Source organism: Echeneis naucrates, chromosome 17 (genome assembly GCF_900963305.1).
Source record: "Echeneis naucrates chromosome 17, fEcheNa1.1, whole genome shotgun sequence".
NCBI lineage: Eukaryota > Metazoa > Chordata > Actinopteri > Carangiformes > Echeneidae > Echeneis > Echeneis naucrates.
In genome coordinates this window covers 14975168-14990044 of record NC_042527.1, presented here as the reverse complement: position 1 = coordinate 14990044, position 14877 = coordinate 14975168, and the positions used below count along the sequence as shown (strand labels likewise).

At 39.8% G+C, this 14877-nt stretch overlaps 1 protein-coding gene across 1 annotated transcript; it reads left to right on the top strand.

The window, feature by feature from the left end:
* Window positions 1-164: 164 nt before the first annotated feature.
* npc1 (Niemann-Pick disease, type C1) lies at window positions 165-13154 on the top strand. The gene is made up of 25 exons (XM_029524440.1): window positions 165-322; window positions 2147-2275; window positions 2409-2515; window positions 2843-2988; window positions 3288-3455; window positions 3598-3847; window positions 3980-4062; window positions 4240-4610; window positions 4802-5028; window positions 5402-5502; window positions 5797-5899; window positions 5994-6183; window positions 6425-6607; window positions 6819-6933; window positions 7052-7179; window positions 7545-7679; window positions 7863-7952; window positions 8190-8380; window positions 8509-8624; window positions 8987-9116; window positions 9303-9488; window positions 9923-10154; window positions 10540-10653; window positions 10943-11105; window positions 11213-13154. Exons 1-25 carry the CDS (start codon window positions 245-247, stop codon window positions 11293-11295), a joined length of 3819 nt encoding a protein of 1272 aa, XP_029380300.1. The 5' UTR covers window positions 165-244; the 3' UTR covers window positions 11296-13154.
* Window positions 13155-14877: the final 1723 nt, after the last annotated feature.

Sequence of the window (14877 nt, the reverse complement as noted above, 5' to 3'; positions counted from 1 at the left end):
CGTCAGATCAGAGCTGTTCCCCGTTTGTCCGGGCGCAGTGTGCGGCGTCTACCTCTAGGTGGCAGCATCGAGGCGACGGCTCGTCTGCAAGAAAAGAGCCGAAGAAGAAGAAGAAGAAGAAGAAGAAGAAGAAGAATACGACGACGAAGAAGAAGAAGAAGAATAGCCACCTCCCACCACAGACAACAAGCTATGCAAACTTAAACTTCACAGTCAGTCTGATCCGGTGTTTTGACTCACAGGGATGGGACTCTTACCGGGGGGAAGCTTTCTGTGCTCGCTTCTCTTAGTGACCGTCCTGTCGGAGGGCTGTTTCCGATGGGTGAGTTAGTTTTACCTCTTTTTTTTTTTTCGTGACTTAAACGTGACTCAGCCCGCTCCGCCGTTGTGATGTTTGCTTGAGGCGGCCAGCCTAAAACCGGAGGATCCGGTCAGTTGGAGCCGTTTTGCGGTTTTCACCCGGTTCACTAATTGTTTCAATAGCGGCTAGTACACATAAAGGAGAATTGGTGCTATATATAACCGGGACCGACATTAGCTTTGTGAGTCCGATCAGGCTGTGCTAGACTTGGTCTGAGAAGCTCCGAGTTGGTGTCGGACACGGCAGGACAAAACGAACTAACCCCGCTCGGTTCCTTGGGTCCGGGCCCCGGTTTATACTTTAGTTTTCCCAGAGTTAGCCACTTGGTTTAACTGACTCATAAAAATAAGATAAAAGAAAGATCTGCTGCAGCGGAAATTCATCCAACAGCAGCCTAAAAGCTGGATGGATGAATCTAAAGTAACCACTGGTTTATATCACGATTTATTGTGACAAATCACATAAGACTTGGATGTTGAGTGTTAAATGTACTTGTACTTGTGTTAAATAGCAATAAGCAAGTAAAAGTTAAAAGTTTGACAGAGGCTTAATATTTGGATTTGATGTAATCAGATGTGCATAGTGCATTGTAAAGTGCGTTTGTTGTTTTGTTTGCCTCCATATTCTTTGGGTAATTAGGTCAGCCCACAGGCAATGCATGAAACTTCTTTTACACTGTCCTAAAATACCATCATGGGTGGGTCAGATTAATCATTACTCTTTCAAGATAAGATATCAGCATCCAGGCTAAAATGACAAGAACGTGGAGTGAGTAGAAATATTGATTATTTGAACATGGCAGCGGATAAGAAGAAAGTGATTTTAGGGTTTTTCTTTTTATTTTGTAGAGGTAGGGCCCAGTTTCCAAACAGATTTTACACCACTGGTTCTGATTCTTGCAAGTTGACTTTGGATAAATACCTAAATGCATTGGCCTCTTCTTCAGCTGCATTTAACTCCAACCAGGGAAGAAATGACATATGAGTGTTGTTTCACAAGCCACAAGTAGAACAGAGTGTGACACTGGTCTTACTCATGAAGCAGTTTGAAGAGTAAGTGAATTAACTTCCCTTCACCACCCCTCTCAACAAAAACACGTGAGAGGTCTGATGCTGACAAATCATGGAAAACATGAACTGCTTGAGCTTGTGTTAAACATTTTAATAATTTTAGGTAGTCTGTGAATGCATTGCTTTTTTGGGGATGTAATTTAATTATTTGGAATTTAAATTAATTGTGTTTAATTTAATTGTGGAAGAGACGTGTCAATCCATAATAACATTGTTATCGTGTTGCTATAGAAAATGTTTCCTATTTTCTTGCTTTATTTCAATTTGACATTGATGTTGACCTTCATCTAGATATAGTTGTGAAAGGCGATTGAACTTCTCTGTTTTCGAACCTTTGCTTTTCTAAAGCTGAAAGAGAAAACTTTGCAGATGTGAGAATTTGTTTGCAGTCATAGCAAACCATCAAAGCATGACAAACTAGAAACAGGAAAAGAAACATTCCCAGTGGTTTATCTTGGTAAATACAAAACCTCAAACCGGGTCTTTCACCTCAGATATGGAAGGTAAAGTTGTTGGAAATGGGCCAGAGAGGATCTTTTTCTAACAGTTTTTGGTTTTCGTGGCAAGATTTCTTTTCTTTTTTCCCATGAGACAAAATCAAGCATAAGCATAAGCACAAAGCTTCCCCAGGTTCCACTGGAAGAAAAAAATAGGCCAAGTAAACTTCCTCTGTGAACATACATAAATAATAATTGTGTCTCTTTTGTCTTATCAGGTTGAGGCCCAACACTGTGTGTGGTATGGCGAGTGTGGGGAATCTGAAAAGGTGCCTGGAAAAAAGTACAACTGCAACTACACTGGTCCTCCCGTCCCCCTCCAGCCACAGGGCTATGAACTTCTCATGGTATATTTCTTATTGCATTTTACCTGCTGATGCTAAATTTGCTGACTCTCATATTTATGTTTGATAACATACTTAGTAGAATGTGAAAAGAAATTGTGCAAAAGAATGCCATTAATTTTTTGTTTACATGCAGGAACTTTGCCCTGGATATGACTATGGTGACCGAAACCTTTGCTGTAATGTTGACCAGTTGCACACTCTCAAAGGGAGTCTTCAGCTTCCCCTTCAGTTTCTGTCTAGGTATGCACTACAACAACTGAAGGACATGATTACCACCCCCTGAAAAAAAGAGCCTTTTTAAAGATGGCAATACATCTGCTGCTCAATTGTTGCTCTACATTTTGTTGTTTTACTATGTGAAGCCTTTCTTTGCATGTTCCAGATAAGAGGTTCGACAAGAACTGCCATGTAGGCTCAACTGATGCCATTGGCGCATTGTAGATTTTATCATTTTTACTTCACCACAATTGTTACTACGTTGTTTGCAGCCATCTTAAACCTCTACACATTAACTTGTTTATCTTACATTTGGGTAAGGCTCCTGACACTCACTTCATCTCTTTCCAGATGTCCCGCCTGTTTCTTCAATCTGATGAACCTCTTCTGTGAGCTGACCTGCAGTCCCCACCAGAGTCAGTTCATGGTGGCCACCAAGGTCAATGCATCCAATGTTGAAGAAGTGAAGTACTATATTGGACAAACATTTGCTAACGGTGAGCTTACATCCAAATATATTATTAAGACATAACCAGTTTGAACTTCATTTTGTTTTTTTATGTTTTTTTATTGTTCTAGAGAAAATGTACTGAGTTAAAACTGCAATGTTTGGCTTGCATGTCAAAACTGCTGCTGAAACCTTACTTCAACATGCACTTGTGTTCCAAGTTGTTTGATTACGTGGCTAAATTGTGGTCATTACTTTTTCGTTTTTATCAAAGAATGAGCATTTACATTTTAACTTCAGTTGAAATCTTAAATATTACCCTCCAATAATGAAATTATACTTTTTCAGCAATGTACAATGCCTGTAAAGATGTTGAAGCACCATCGAGCAACGTGAAAGCTTTGTCACTGCTGTGTGGCAGGGATGCAAAGGACTGCAATGCTACTAACTGGATCCAGTACATGTTTGATATTAATAATGGACAGACTCCTTTCCCTATCATCCCAATATTCTCAGGTAAATAATTTTGCTGTATTTTTTATTTATTCATTTATTTATTTTTTTTATTGTTGTTAGTATAATTTTTTTTTTCCCCTTCATCCGATACTATTTGCATTGTTAATTCATCATGCTGTGTTATGTTGTTTCTTCACACTAGATGTCCCAGTTTCTGATTTCACTCCCATGAACAACAAGACATATGCGTGCACCGAGAGCTTAGAGGACGGTTCAGGGCCTTGCTCCTGCCAGGACTGCGCAAAAGCTTGTGGGCCGAAACCTGTGCCTCCCCCTCTCCCCCCACCCTGGACAATCTTTGATATCGATGGCATGACAGTCGTCATGTGGATCTCCTATGTGGCCTTCTTGCTTATCTTTTTTGGCCTCGTGCTGGGCACGTGGTGTTACAAGTAAAGGACTTTCTTCTCGGGCAGTGTTTTGCTGTCACTCATACTCACCTAATGTGGAAATGATGTTTTAGTTCTGTTGCTGGAATTTGAAGTTAATATTCAATTGGTTTGTCTTATTAATTTTGTTTTCAGGAAAAGGACAATCATGTCTGAGTATGGCCCAATACTGGACAGTAATAACCCACTGTCTCTCAACAGTGATAATTCTGACCAAGGTATAGTAATGCCTGAATAAAGGCTCATTATTTTTCTTCTCTCTGTTAGCGGTTTGCCACAAAAAGTAACTTGCATATTAGATGTGATACAAGCAACTTATTTTTCCTTTTTATTTATTTTCTTTTTTTTTTCTTGGGACTTGGTTGCACAACTAACTACCCCTCTCTTTCTCTTAGGAAATGCGTCATGCTGTGAAACTCTAGGCGAACGCTTTGAGAATGCACTACGGACCGTCTTCAGTACCTGGGGTTCCTTCTGTGTGAGACATCCTGGTCTGGTCATCCTGGTCAGTCTGACACTTGTGGTAGCCTTCTCTGGGGGACTCATCCACATGCGCATCACCACAAACCCAGTTGAGCTGTGGTCATCTCCCACTAGTCAGGCCCGTCAAGATAAGGTCTATTTTGACAGCCACTTTGGACCCTTTTTTAGAACTGTTCAGCTCATTATAACCACTCCAATCAATGACACGACCATCTACTCTCCATACTTTGGAGGATCAGATGTCCCATTTGGAGCAATATTGGATAAAGGCATCTTGCACCAGGTGAGTCAATGTTGAAGATCATTAGGAATTTTCATAGGTTGGCTGTAATTAGAGGCATTGTATGTTTCGTGTGAAGAAGTATGGCTTCTGTCACTCAATGTACTTGAAAAGTAGCTGAGTTTCTAAAACCATGACTTATTGGTTCTCTTGTCTTTTTCCACCCTCACTTTTTTTGAACTATAAATAACCAGGTGCTGGATTTGCAGCTTGAAATTGAAGCACTAGTAGCCACATACGAAGATCAAAACGTCACACTTAAGGACATCTGTTTGGCTCCACTGGCCCCGTACAATGACAACTGTACCATTTTGAGTGTCCTCAACTACTTCCAGAACAGCCACTCTATGCTGGACCACAGCATAGGAGATGACTTCTTCATCTATGCTGACTATCACAGCCACTTCCTCTACTGTGTCAGGTGATTTTTCTCTTTTTAACTGAGTTCTGTCAGTTTCCTTTCCCTTTTAAGTGTACACACATACGTTGCCACTATTTTGAATGAGGTCTTTCTTTGCTCTTAGCCACCCACACACATCTGTTAGAGGGTTTCTGATCTCTAGTTAAAGTCATCTGATTTGAAGTCAACACCTGCAGATGACAAGAATCTATCTTTGCTCCATATGTGGGCAAGAGTTTGTGCGTCTTTTTTAAAATACCTCAGTGATACTTCCTCATTGGTTGTCATGACATGGCGGTCTGTTGGGTTTTTCGTGTTTGTTTTTTGTTTTTCCTAATAATAACTTTTGTGTGATTGTTTAAGCTTTCACTTCTGCTTGTTTTTCATTTTGCAGCGCACCAGCGTCCCTCAACGACACCACCCTCCTCCATGACCCTTGTTTGGGCACTTTTGGTGGACCTGTCTTCCCATGGCTAGCTCTCGGGGGTTATGATGGTGAGAGGGAGCAATGCATGCTGACGGATCAAAAAAATGGACAACAATTATAGTTCTCCATTTGCTAAACTTACGTAATCAGTCATGTGATGACTTCTTGGTCACTGGTTTTCAGTGTGGATTAAGAACCAAACCAAAGCTGTATCAGTAACACCTCACATGGCAAGGTGTTGTTGATACAGCTGACTATACAGCGTTGATTCAAGTAGCTATCGGGTTATTCATTGTGGTATGTGCAATTGAGGATCGATTAGATAATGGCCCTCTTTGATGTATCCTTTTTTTGCACTACAGGCACCAACTACAATAATGCCACTGCTCTAGTGATCACCTTTCCGCTCAACAACTATCTGAATGACTCAGTACGGCTGGAAAGAGCTCTGGCATGGGAGAAAGAGTGAGACATCAATCTGTTACTTTCTGTTTCTGCTCTTTGTTTTAGATAATGGTTCTTTATGTGCACTTGCTACAATTGTCTTTATGCCTTTCAGATTCATCAAGTTCATGAAGGAATTCAAAAACCCCAACCTGACCATTGCATTTAGTGCAGAAAGGAGTATTGAAGATGAAATTGACAGAGAGAGCAACAGTGACATAAGAACCATAGTCATCAGCTATGTCATAATGTTTATCTACATTTCCCTGGCTCTGGGTCACATTCAAAGCTTTGACAGACTGATGGTAAGTGTCAAAGCCCCACTACAGCATCTGTATCATTTTTATTCCATGTGCTTGTTGCCCTGACTGATTCCTGGGATAGTTTTAATCATGCACTACCACTGGTCTTTCCAGCTTGTGATACACAAGCTTTGGTACAGCTAAAACTGGTACAACTTGCTTATCAACTTCCTTCCTCTGCTTACGTTTAAAAGGTGGTGTCAAAGCCAAAACATGACTCATCCTGATGTCTTTGCACACACAGGTGGACTCAAAGATTTCTCTGGGTATAGCAGGCATCCTGATTGTGCTCGGCTCTGTGTCTGCCTCACTGGGAATTTTCAGCTATGCTGGTATCCATCTCACACTCATTGTTATTGAGGTTATACCCTTCCTGGTGCTGGCTGTTGGAGTGGACAACATCTTTATTATAGTGCAAACATATCAGGTAACCCCCATTCTCCCCATCTTAAAAAATAAAAAAATCAAATAAAATTTTTAGAATGAGCCGTTTAATGTGCATGTGGTTCAAAGGTTTAGAAAATTCCTCTCTCAGGGAACAAAAATATTGACTTCAAGAACAATACAGCTTTTAAATGTGGCCAGTAATTTCTTAAACTGACTAAAACAGATTTTTTTTATTACACAATTGTGAACAGAGAGATGAGCGGATGTCACATGAGGAGCTTCACCAGCAGATTGGTCGTATTCTTGGAGATGTTGCTCCGAGCATGCTCCTCTCATCGTTGTCTGAGACAGTTGCCTTCTTTCTAGGTGAAATGGGCCCGTTATAATTGTCATTAAAATAATAATTGTACTACAATATAATGGAACTGCTTTGGTTTACTGATTCGCCACATGCTGATTGAACTGTTGAATTTTCTGTCTGCAGGAGCTTTGTCCAATATGCCTGCAGTGAGGACTTTCTCCCTGTTTGCTGGCTTGGCTGTTTTTATTGATTTCCTGCTGCAGATCAGTTGCTTTGTCAGCTTGCTCGGTTTGGACGCCAAAAGGCAGGAGGTGCGTTTGAGGGAAACCTGAGATTGCAGTTGATGAAGATGATTTGTCAGGAGCTGAAGGATTTAATGTGGGGAAAAAAAAAAAACAACTCTCCTACAGATTCAACAACCCAACATCAATTTCAAACACACACTCAGACACGCGTACACATTTCCTGTTAGTGTACTTATTGATTTAACTCAGCTATATTTACTGAATGATTGATTGAGAAGCACTGAAAGAGCACTGTCAGTGTGGCGATTGTTTGCAGCTCTACTCTTTGGTCTCAGTGACACATATTAGAAGTTCATTCATTAGATTTGTTCCAGATTAAGTTAATCTGAATTCTGAATCTCAAATGCAGTTTGTCTGTTCTGTTTCAAAAGGGGAATAGATTTGACATTGTCTGCTGTGTGAAGCTACCAGAAGTTCAGGAAACCAAGACAGATGGGTTCCTCTTCCGTTTTTTCAAGAAAGTCTATGCCCCTTTCATCCTCAAAGAGTGGGTGCGACCAATAATAGTAAGTACTTTGGTCACACTTTGCTAGTCACCCACGTCAACATTATCTCTAGAGAGACTTCATCTGTCATGCAGCTTTCTAATGTGTTGATGGATTGAGTTTGAGACATATCTTCCAATCAATAAAATATTGTTTTTGGTCAGTCTAAATGGATCACGTCTCCTTCTCTTTCTCATTCTTTAGGTGGCAGTGTTTGTTGGAATACTCTCCTTCAGCATCGCTGTTGTGAACAAAGTAGAGATTGGACTCGACCAGAAATTGTCCATGCCTGATGTAAGTCATTTCGGTTGATGTTGTACCTGTTTATTTATGGATTTCTACTGGACACCATTTCTAAACATTGCTTTAAAAGTGATTATGTTTGAATATCTGCAGATTTTTTTTTTTAAGTTTTCTCCATGTGGTGGTGTTATTCAAATGCCCATAACTTAACATTTTTGTAAGGTTCTTCTATATTATGAGCTCCTTCACTTGCTGTGGTTAAATTTGACGCTTTGCTTGTCCATCAAGGACTCGTACGTGCTGGACTACTTTGGGAACATGAGCGAGTATCTCCACACTGGCGCACCAGTGTACTTCGTGGTAAAGGATGGTCTCAACTACAGCAGCCCGGAGGGCCAGAATGTTGTCTGTGGAGGAGTGGGCTGCAACAACAACTCCCTGGTTCAACAAGTCTACGCAGCCTCGCTCATCAGCAACTAGTAAGACGGAGATGTGGAGAAAGTAGATTATGGATGGTTTGATTGGACAGGAAAAAAAAAATCAATATTGAAGCTTAGCTCCAGCAAGTGTACGATTCTATAATCTCTACATTTTTAATTTTTTTTAGCACAACCATTGCTTTCACACCATCCTCTTGGATTGATGACTACTTTGACTGGGTGAAACCTCAGTCCACCTGCTGCCGATACTACAACACCACAGGGGCCTTCTGCAATGCCTCAGGTAAATTCCAGCGTCAACAATGAGCCCTTTGACGCACAGTCATGGTGTGACATGTTCAACAGTTTTGGGCAGTTCCTCATACTTGAAAGCAGTGGAAAAAATACCACCCCAGGGAAAATTCCAGCAGAACGAATTAATTAAAGATTTAACGCAATTAAAAACAAAATTTAATATAATCTTTCAAATATATGGATTGCTTTTACATATTTATCTAGAACTTAGTATTTTTAATAATTAGCATGACTTTTGTTCCGTTTTATTATTCATTTGTTTACAGTTAACGGCTGTCTCAGTTATAATACATACTTTTTAACAACCTATTGGTAAAATCCATGACTTTACTCCGGCTGTTGTTTTTCCAGTGGTAAACCCATCTTGTGTGCACTGTCGGCCCATGACCTCTGCTGGAAAGCAGAGGCCCGTAGGAGAAGACTTCATGCGGTTTCTCCCCATGTTCCTGTCAGACAATCCCAACGTCAAGTGTGGAAAAGGGTAATTTCAGAGCTCTGTCAGACCTTAATTGAAAACATATGATGCTTTGAATGTTGAAGTTGAACTTTCCCTAAAACTTCTGTTTCCCATGTGTTTAAAAGTATCCAGTTGAGGTGAACAGTGCTGTTGTAGGCTGTGATATGGCTCTTCTCTGATCTCACTCACACTGGTTTCATGCTCCTGCAGCGGCCATGCTGCCTATGCCACAGCAGTCGACCTGTATCCAGACGACACAGGGGTGGGAGCCACTTACTTTATGACTTACCACACCATCCTGAAGGAGTCCCCCGACTACATCGATGCTCTGAAAATGGCCCGAGCTCTGGCTCACAATATCAGCCAATCTATGGACCATGAAGTTTTTGCATACAGGTATGTTGTGCTTTCTTTTTAAAGCTGTATAAACAAATCATAAACAATGTTGTCTTCTTGAAAATAATTAGGTATTTTTAATTCTGTTTTGTATTTGGGGCTTTTTTGTGTGCGTATTTCAAAGTGAAACACTGTCACCTAAGATTGCACTTGTTTTGAACTCAAGGTTCAAGGGAATCGGTGGGGGGGGGCAGGTCATGGGAGTAGGTCAAGCCCAGCACAAAGGAAAATAATAAATGACTATCCTGCAGTTTTACTGTATGTTATATCACAAAAGTCACATTACCACTGCAGATGCTGAGGTCTCGGATATAAATATCAACTAATTTTAAATAGTGTAGATTTGTTTAGACGTTCTCTTCACTTGAAGTAACTAGACAACTTTTGCAAATTTCATACTAGCCATTATCTAATATGTTTTCCTTCTTTTACAGCGTCTTCTATGTGTTTTATGAGCAGTACCTCACCATCGCATATGACACAGCCCTGAACTTGAGCGTGTCACTGGCTGCCATATTTGTTGTGTCGACTGTGTTATTGGGCTTGGAGGTGTGGTCAGCGGTGCTTGTCAGCCTAACTATTGCCATGATCCTGGTCAACATGTTCGGGGTCATGTGGCTGTGGGATATCAGCCTCAATGCAGTTTCCCTGGTGAACCTGGTGATGGTGAGGCAACATAAAACATATCTGACACTAACAGTGGTTGCAACAAATAAATGATACCCCAGACAGAATGACTAAAAGGTTTTAAGTAAAGCAATAGAAAAAATGTTGAACTTGTCATTTTTTTGCGTTCTGTCTGGCTGTTTGACCCCTTGCTTCACTTACTCTATAGGACTTTTCTCAAGCAATGACTCCATGTTCTGAAATGTCTGGAGCTGTTTTTGGAAAAGTAAAATGTTGCTGTAAGCAGCAGGGAACTGGAAGCTTTGCCTTTTTCTCACCCCATAAATAATTGCTTTATAACAGCAAAGGCAATCTTGGTTGGTTGACTTTCATCCTGGCATTTCCATGTTTCTAATGCTGAGTTATTTCCTGTCCTCTGTTGCAGAGTTGTGGTATTTCAGTGGAGTTTTGCAGCCACATTGTACGAGCATTTTCCATCAGTGTGAAGAAGAACAGAGTGGAGCGGGCTGAAGAGGCTCTAGCTTATATGGGCAGCTCTGTAAGATGCACTTTACCTCTTAGCTAACAGACCAGACAAAAAAGTTTGCATGCTCATTATGTGCATTTAAGTGTTTATACAAGCTTATATTTATTTAGTTTGGGGGCAAAACCTAATTACATATCATATCTGCTTTGTCTTGAAAGAGTAATTTTTTTTTATTTCTTTGAAACAAAATTAGCTGTTAAAAATTTCTTGTTGCTTGTTGCACATGAAGTCTAATTTTCATTGTCACCCTAATGACAAACAATTTAATAATACTGGTTCCTTTTTTTTTTTTTATAAACAGGTTTTCAGTGGGATCACGCTAACGAAGTTTGGGGGCATTTTAATCCTGGCACTGTCTAAGTCACAGATCTTTCAGGTCTTCTACTTTAGGATGTACTTGGCCATAGTTCTTCTGGGGGCCACGCATGGCCTTATCTTCCTCCCTGTACTCCTCAGCTACATAGGTCAGTAATATCGCACGCTTAAAATGAGAGACATAAAAACAAAGATTTGAGCAAATGTTTAATGCTGATTTTATATTAAATGTAATGTGTTTTGACTCTGTTTACAGGTCCTTCGGTGAACAAAGCAAAGGTGTTTGCAGCTCATCAGCGCTATGTTGGTACAGAAAGGGAGCGCTTACTCAACTACTAGCAGCCTAAAGTGGAACAATGGACTAACTGTTTGTCTCGGATGGACTGTGTGGGTATGAGTGCAAGCTGTTTCTGTGATTACTGACACACTCTGCACGGATTTAACTCAGGAGCAACTGAGTAACCTTTGCTCAGCTGCATATGTACTGATTTTAAAAGAGGACATTGGCGCCCTACCATCTCTCTTCGCACTACAGGACACACATGACTACAGACTCTGAAGGAAGAGTCACGTATGGAACAGATGACAAAACTTTGACAGTGTGGAAGTATGAGAGACACAGTCCAAACATTAGTTTACAGACATAACCTCAGTCAGATCTATATGCTATTATTATTTTGATTTTGGAGAATTCAAAGGGGTAAAACTGGTTAGTTTTTTTTTTCCAGGTTTTTATAATATATACCAGAAAAAGTTGTAAAATAGAGAACTTGTTTTTGCAATCATTTATAGAGCATTTTGATATTTTGTACCATTTAATGGTTGGAACAGAGCCCACACTGGAAATAACAGATAACAATAGTGATATTATAGGCCCACATTATACCTGGCATTAATATGAATCGTATTCAGAGCTGTATGACAACACAGGTCATCTAGTTGCAATATCTCCATTTAGCAATATATGTATTAATATTCTTTGCGCACAAAAAGAAAGCGGAAGTTGTTTTTATCACTTATTTGGGTAGCTGTGTTGACTGAAGTGGGTTTGAAATGAAACAGTGTCTTTGTTCAAATCTGAGTCGGGAGTGCAGTGCAGGGATTGTAACACTATTTTCTTGGGTGAAAAATAACATGATCCATATAGACATGGATATACAAACCCTTGAAACTGAAACCTCACAGGTATTGTTTCTATTCAGATTCAGTTAAGAGCCAAAACATAAAAGCATTGTTGCTCTCCGAAATCCACCATGCGATGTCTCTTACTATCTCATTGGTATGTGTGGATGTTATCCTGCCCCACATTTCATTTTAGCTTCTTTGTTTTGTTAATTGTGGGTGCAACAGAAATGGTTACGGCAATAAGACTGAAATCAGCAAAGATGCATGTAAATGCCAGATATAAAGGGTGCTATAATGCTAATAAAGGTTTTACATTAAAGTGTAAATTAAACACTTAGCAGTTACTGAGCAAAAGGGTTTGTGTAGCATCAAGAGACAAAGCTTTACGTTTAACTGTAAATAGCATTTGCACAACTAATTAAGATTTTCTCTGTGGTCATTTTTACTACGATATACAGAAATCTGTAGAATCACATGATAATGGTATGGTCCTGAGTTAATCATTCCTAAAAATGTAAGTTATTGTTTTTTTATTTTGTAAACCATTAACATGACTTTACCTGCATTACTCTCCTTTTTATGTATGTTCCTCTAATTTGTTTGGCCAATTTTCCAAAAAGCTTTGCGCTCCCAGCATGTCTGAGACATCATTCAGTGGAGCTTGTCATTCGGTCCTAATGACTGAGACATTAGGATATGCTGCTTGGGTATTTGAAGGAACAGATTTTTTTTTTTTGTGTGTGTGTGTGTTTTTGTTTTTAGTCTTTTGCCGCTGTTATTTCCCTTCATGATGCCGTAATATATTTTGGAATGTTGAAGAAATGTTTGCCAATGAGTGACGGGCTGAAAACGTTGTAACACAATTGTGCTTGTAAACATTGCGCCCTGTCGACGTGGGCAAATAATCTCCAGCATTGAGGATTAGACCAAGTCCTGTGTTTTAGTTTTTAATAATTTTAAAATGTATTAATTTTAATGAATATATTTCCTATCCCCAAGCGTATGTCCTGTACTGATGTTTTTGCAGATGCATTGGATATACCACTAAAGTTATACCCATCAAGTTCCTCTTAAATACCCTCTTGTCTTTTCATTTCTTGCCTGAGGAAGACTTTTTGGAGAAGTTCCTTGAAGAAAAGAGCAGCTGTAGAGTCTGAAACATAAAACTCACTCATGTATGTTGAGATTGTTCAGACCGACCACAGTGTGGCGTCATCTGTTCATGAAGCTCCATCTGCATCATGCTTAGTGAAATAGTGGGAGTGACCTCATTTTTATGCCTGGAAGAGAAGCAACCCTTCTTATTTATTTATTTTTTTTTACTTTGTCAGTGGGCCAAATATGTGCATGGTGCCACTATCTGAGAGTTGGCAGAGAATGATGGAGCTATTTGTGGTAGAATAACTGTCGGATATTTAATCTAAAACTTTATAGGCCATCATTCAGTCACATCCTAATGGAAAGTCATTGCCAAATCCAGAGCTGTTCACTTCCTCCCAGTGTGTGTTGTTGTTACTGTCTGTCCGGCCCTGTTGTCACACAAACCTCCAGCTCATGACTTATTTATCCGTTTCCCCATGAGAGCAGGGCCAGTTCTTTGAATCTGGCTGAGAGATTAAAATATTAATTTCCTCTGGGGGACTGCTGTGCTGTCTGCAGGGGAGAATGCACAGGTTGTGGGAGCAGTGTTATGTAAGACGTGAAGGCTTTGCCTTTCACTAGACTCTGACCTGCCCTCATCTTTTATTATGACAGGCACATACTGTACAAAAAAGGGTGTTGTCATTCAACAGGGTGTAAGAAACATCTTCGAGAAACAAAAGCCAAGAAAAAAAAAGAATTCTAATTACAGTTGCTGTGTGCAAATGTAGAAAGAATAAAAAAAAAAAAAAGTAATTGAAACTAAATTTAGAGATTATAGAGAAATTAGACAGTTTTCAGACTTTTTCATAATGTGATGATAACTGAAAGTAAATTTCATCTATGTGATGTAATTTCCTGCAAAGTCACGCAGGGGAATTTTATAATGGTTTTTTTTTCTCTGAGGGGGGGTAATTTACTCTGATGGGGTGAGTGACTCTCCTGCTCACTGACTCCCCCTGTTGTGCATTATCAATCCCAGGAATTTTTTTTTTTTTTTTTTTTTTTCTCGGATAACAGACTTAATCTGGAAAATAATCTCTCAATAATCTTTTAACTAATACACCCCCAGAGCTCTAATTACAACAGTCATTCTGCTGAATTTGGTGGCTATGTGTGGGATAGAAAGTGCCTGTGTGGCGTTATTTATCTAAGGTTATATCATGAATGCAGTTAACTCGTACTTCTGGTCTGTTATGTGTTGTGTGCATCACAGCTGCTTCTAAAACAGATTTTCTAAAGACTCTAGAGTCTCCTTTGTACAGACCAAGTCTTATCTGTCCGTCCTTCAGCCTTTCCTCCAACAGTCATCCTTGGTCTCACATTGAGGCCTCAAACTGATCTACTTTAAAAAGTTGATCTGGGGGTTTTGTTGTTTGCTTGTTTTTTGTTTTTTTTTTTTTTTTCTTTTAAGACGCATCAATAAATAAGTGTAAGATGCGTTTAATGTGCCGCTTTGCGTCACTGGTTTTCTGTTACAGTGGCTTCAGTTGCCTCTGAAAGAGACTCTTTGGCTGGAACAAAAGGGATTAGGTGGCCTTGTCAAACATGTAGAGAGGATCGGATTTTCAGCTCCATCTGCAGTGCTTTCCCCTCCTGACCACAGACCAGTTTTGACCTAAAGGTTGGCACAGTTAAAGGTAGCTGATCACGTTA